Genomic DNA, 4,783 nt, shown 5'->3' with positions numbered 1-4,783 from the left:
CGGGGGGCGCGGGCTGCGGGATGCGGGCTGAGCGCCCCCTCTCCTCCGCAGCTGTTCTTCACCCAGCTGCAGGTGGGGCTGATCCAGCAGGTACGGAGCTCGGGGTGGGGTTGGGGCGCGGCGCCCCGCAGAGGCCCGAGGCCGAGCCCTCCTCTCCTTCACAGTGGATGGTGCCCACCGTCCAGAACTCCATGAAGCCCTTCAAGGTGACCGCTCAGGCTCACCCCGCCCGGCCCGGGGAGGCTGCGGGCGTGCTGGCTGACGCGCCTGTCCCTTCCCGCAGGACATGGACTACTCCCGCATCATCGAGCGCCTCCTGAAGCTAGCGGTGAGCCAGAGGGCCAGGGCAGCTCCGGGGCGGGGTCTTCCGGGACCAGAGGCCTGACCCCAGGTCCCCAGCCTCCTCCCTGGGCTCTGGGAGGCCCGACCCCAGGTCCCCAGCCCCCTCTGGTTCATTGAGGCCGGTCCCCCAGGTCCCCAACCACCTCATCTGGCTCATCTTCTTCTACTGGCTCTTCCATTCCTGCCTGAACGCTGTTGCTGAGCTTCTGCAGTTTGGAGACCGGGAGTTCTACCGCGACTGGTGGTGGGTGGCCTGGGGGTGGGCCTGGGCGCGGGCCTGAGCCGTGGGGCTCTGCCGCCACTGTCCCTGCTCTTCCCAGGAACTCAGAGTCCGTCACCTACTTCTGGCAGAACTGGAACATCCCTGTGCACAAGTGGTGTATCAGGTACGTGCGGGGCGCGGGCGGGACTGCACACGAGTGGCCCGACCTCACGGCCCCTCCCCTTGCAGGCACTTCTACAAGCCCATGCTCCGCAGGGGCTTCAGCAAGTGGGTGGCCAGGACAGGGGTGTTCCTGGCCTCAGCCTTCTTCCATGAGGTCAGTGCTGGGACCCTCTGGTTCTCTCTGGGCAGGTCCGTGGCTGCCACAAGTCACTGACACCCTCTCCCCCACAGTACCTGGTGAGCATCCCTCTGCGCATGTTCCGGCTCTGGGCCTTCACTGGCATGATGGCGCAGGTGAGCAGGCCCTGCCTGACCTCAGCTGCCCAGTCCCGGCCAGAGTAGCTCTGGCTGGCTGACCTTGGTGGGCATGTCTGCAGATCCCGCTGGCCTGGATCGTGGGCCGCTTCTTCCGGGGCAACTATGGCAATGCGGCTGTGTGGCTGAGCCTCATCATCGGGCAGCCTGTGGCGGTGCTCATGTATGTCCACGACTACTACGTGCTCAACCACGAGGCGCCTGCCGGCACCTGACCACAGCATCAGGATTGGGCCTCACGTGCTGCAGGGACCCTCCCACCCTGCACCTCACTCCTGCCCCAAGAAGCTCTCTGCCCCTATGGGGCTCCCTCCTGCTCCCCTTGGGGATGTACAGACCTGGTACAGCTGGGCCAGCAGGAGCCTGCCCCCAGCCAAGGGTGCCAATAAAGCACTGTCCAGAGACTGCCCTGGCTCGTGGTGTGGGAAGGGGCTTGTAATCAAGTCAGAGCAAGTGACCCCGACCCCCCAGCAGCCTGCTGGGACAGGGTTTAACACGATTGGTGTGGGCTCTAGTGCTCCTGGGTGGGAACTTGGGGTCCTTGCAAGCCCCTGGGGGCCAAGGTGCTAGGAGTGGCTGGGTGTCCTGCAGAGGCCATGACCAAGCGACAGAGCAGCAGGGGAGGCAGGGGCTGAGCCAGCCGGGCATCCTGTCTTCGGTGGGCAGTGACTCGCAGTACTGCCAGACTTGGGGGCCTCTGCAGGGCCTCAGCCTGGGCCAGACCGGGGCTCCTGGTTGGTAGCACTTGTTGGTGGGCCTCCACCCCACCCCAGGTGCGGACCGGGCCTGGGAGTAAGCTGTGCCCCAGGGCTCCCGGGGGCCAGGCGTCAGTGAGGTGGCAGTCCTGCAAGGACCAAAGCTCACCTGTGGCCTCATACCCTCACCTTGAGCTGCTGGCAGGGACTGCAGCCCCCCCCCCCCCCCACCAAGCCTGCCCTCAGCTCTGCCACCTGCTGAGCTGGGCAGCAGGGGGCCAGGACGGCCTCACACCACGGGGACTGACCCAACCCTCCTGCAGTGTGGCACAGCTCAGGAGCCTGCTGGTAAAGGGTGGTGCCCTGGGCCCCAAGGCAGCAGTGGCAACCTGCACATGACTGCATGCCAGGTTACCAAGTGCCCCTTTCTGTCCTGGGGTCCCTGAGGCCCCACTGGCAACTGGAGCCCCCCCAACCAGACTCCTCGGTAAGGAGCTCATGCTCACTCCCAGTCCCCCGCTGTTCTCGCACCCCACGCCCATTGCCACCCTGAGCCAGAGGAAAAACACAGAGACCACAGTGCAGTCTGGTCTGTCCGTTTATAACCTCTGCCTGTCTCGTCAGTCCATCTGTCCACCTATGCGTACATGTCTGTCTATGGAAGGAAAAGGGCTCGTGTAAAAATCCAAAATACAATTCTGTGAACAGCCTGCAGGGTCAGTCCAAGTATGTCTGTGAAGCGCTGGGGCCAGAGTGCACGCTGGCAGGCACGCTTGGGCCTTCCTGCCTGGCCGAGGTACTACCCAGCCCTGAGCCGTCTCTCCTTGCCCGTGCTGTGCTGCCGGCCCTGGGCACTCAGGATGGCATGCTTGCCCTGCCCCAGACCAGCCTGCACTGGGGTGGGTGGGCAGGCTGCCACTGGCAGGGCTTCTAGGAGACTGTGGGGTCCTTGGCCTTGGAGGGCTCAGAGCCCGTCAGCAGGGAGATGGTGGGGTCGTCTGCGTAGTCATCTCCCTCGGAGAAGTAGGAGCCCTCCCCCAGCTCAAAAAGCACAGGCAGGTCGCCGCTGCCCGCATCCACGGAGCCGGGGTCCAGCAGGAGTAGAGGCTGCGCCGTGTAGTGCACCAGCTGCTTCCCTGCAGGGGAGTGGGGTCAGGCGGCCGTGCAGGAGGGCCAGGTGCGTAGGAGGGGCGGCGACTCACCTGAGTCTGGGCCGCTGTTTTCTGCCTCTAGAGGCCTGGGGGGCTCCTGGGGAGACAGGAGCTCCTGGATCTGTAGGGTGGAGGGGACAGGACAGTGAGGGTCCCTGCTGCCCCCACCCTTCCCCCCACGGGCCGCCTACGCACGCTGGCCAGGCTGCTGTCGAGGTCAGGCAGGCTCATGTCGGGCACGGTCACCGAGGGGCTGAACAGCTGCAGGAGGAGGGCGGGTGGTCAGGGCTGGGCCTGCCGAGGGTGGGGTGCGGGGTGGGGCGGGACTCACGTCCAGCAGGGCACTGGTGTCCACACTGAAGCCGGGGCTGCTCAGCATGCTCTGCAGGCTGTCCAGGTTGGAATCCATGGCGTCCAGGTGGTCACTGAGCTCATTCCTGGCCCGGGGTGAGTGGGCAGGTGAGGCAACGCCTAGCCTACCTGGATGCCCTCCTGCTGGGGAGGGCCCCCAAGGGGCGTCCTGTCACTGCAAAGGCCTTCGTGGCCTCCTGGTGATTCTGGTGGGGCTGCAGGCCCACTGCCTGGGCATTAGGGGAGGAGCCCCAGGCCACCAGGTACCTGGACTACGGCCTGGCAGCCACTGGCATCCAGAGGTGCTGTGGGGCCCACCCCTGGCAGAAGCTCAGGCCGCACAGAACTTGGGACCTCAGGCCTGCCCCACCAGGCAGGGACTTGGGCTTCTGGCCCCTGACCGGGGCTGTCAGTGAAGATGTAGAGGGCTGGGTGCTCGAGCCCAGGCAGGGTCTAGTCCATGGCCATGGGAGGGGCCCGAGCTCTGGCAGAGCCCTCCCCCCTCCCCAGAGGGGCAGCGCTAACCCTGGCTGGACTCGGCCATGCAGAGAGGAAGAGGAGGGGCAGGGGAAGAGGCGGGCGACCCCAGACATCTGTGGAGTGCGAGCCAGACTGCAAGACACAAACACAAGAGCCCACCACGGCCGAGCTGTTACCCTGGGGGCCGAGGGTTGCGTGGCTGGCACGGCAGATGCCGGGACGCACGGCCTGCACCCAGGGTGGCTGTGAGCACTGTGCTCCCAGGACCAGTGGCCCTTCCTCTCCGGCCTGAGGACCGAGGCAGCAGGGGCGGGCTCGCTCTCCCGCAGGATGGAGTCGATGAGGGCAGTTGGGGACAAGGGCGTGTCCACAGAAGGCGGGTGCCCAGGGCTGGTCGCCGGCACTCGGGGGCTCTGAGGGGGGCTGGGGGGCTCCTCCTTGACACGCACCAAGGGGCTGCTGGACAGGGGCCTGGAAAAGAGGAGGGGCGTGTTAGCAGGACCTTGCATGGCCCCACCTGCCCACGCCCTCTGAGCCTGGCCCAGGCTGGCCTAGGGTAGATGGCGTCTGGGCTCACCTCTCGTCTATGCTCCCGCCTGGGGAGGCTGCAGGGCTGGCGGGAGACAGCTCCGTGACGTCGGAGATGATGGGTCCGGAGCTGGCCACTGCGTCTGAGGGGAAGAGGCTGGAGCTGCCGTAGGCTGGGGACGAGGCCTGCAGTCGAAGCAGGTGGCCACATGTGGCATGTGTCCTGGCCCGGGGCGGTGCCCTCCCGCTGCCCGCCGCGGTGCTCACCGTGTAGGGGCCCGTGGTGTGGACGTGCTCTAGGGAGTACTGCCGGCCATACTTGGGCAGGGGGTGCGCTGAGCTGCCATCGTTCAGCATCAGGGGGCTGCGGGGAGGAGGGGTTAGCTGCTGCCACACCCCCGGACACAGGTGACAGAAGGGGGGCCCGAGGGGCAGACCCAATGCCTCACATCTTTCTCTTCACCCCCAGGATCCGGTTTGACTGCACCAGCGAGATCAGGAACTGGATGAGCTACAGGTGAGAGCACACGGTCATT

At 66.3% G+C, this 4,783-nt stretch overlaps 2 protein-coding genes across 2 annotated transcripts in view; one reads left to right on the top strand and one right to left on the bottom strand.

Annotated features, from left to right (window-relative positions):
* Positions 1–1,447, top strand: part of DGAT1 (diacylglycerol O-acyltransferase 1) — a gene marked incomplete at its 5' end in the record, with an annotated part of 8,099 nt that extends 6,652 nt beyond the window's left edge. Inside the window, 8 exon segments of the mRNA XM_014593262.1 lie at positions 52–90; positions 165–206; positions 284–328; positions 474–586; positions 663–728; positions 794–881; positions 959–1,021; positions 1,105–1,447. Coding sequence (XP_014448748.1) covers positions 52–90; positions 165–206; positions 284–328; positions 474–586; positions 663–728; positions 794–881; positions 959–1,021; positions 1,105–1,257 — 609 coding nt within the window.
* An 870-nt stretch (positions 1,448–2,317) lies between these two features.
* The window catches only part of HSF1 (heat shock transcription factor 1), a 14,119-nt gene continuing 11,653 nt past the window's right edge, over positions 2,318–4,783 (bottom strand). The window contains exons 6-13 of the mRNA XM_014593261.1: positions 4,697–4,758; positions 4,515–4,611; positions 4,297–4,433; positions 3,765–4,190; positions 3,220–3,325; positions 3,084–3,149; positions 2,940–3,009; positions 2,318–2,873 (exon numbers count right to left, since the gene is read on the bottom strand). Coding sequence (XP_014448747.1) covers positions 2,668–2,873; positions 2,940–3,009; positions 3,084–3,149; positions 3,220–3,325; positions 3,765–4,190; positions 4,297–4,433; positions 4,515–4,611; positions 4,697–4,758 — 1,170 coding nt within the window. The 3' untranslated portion in view covers positions 2,318–2,667. The remainder of the gene's footprint in view (positions 2,874–2,939; positions 3,010–3,083; positions 3,150–3,219; positions 3,326–3,764; positions 4,191–4,296; positions 4,434–4,514; positions 4,612–4,696; positions 4,759–4,783) is intronic.

The sequence above is a fragment of the Tupaia chinensis genome, unplaced genomic scaffold (genome assembly GCF_000334495.1).
Source record: "Tupaia chinensis unplaced genomic scaffold, TupChi_1.0 Scaffold140061_1, whole genome shotgun sequence".
Lineage (NCBI taxonomy): Eukaryota > Metazoa > Chordata > Mammalia > Scandentia > Tupaiidae > Tupaia > Tupaia belangeri.
The sequence above is the reverse complement of the archived record's forward strand: the minus strand, read 5'-3'. Positions and strand labels throughout refer to the sequence as shown.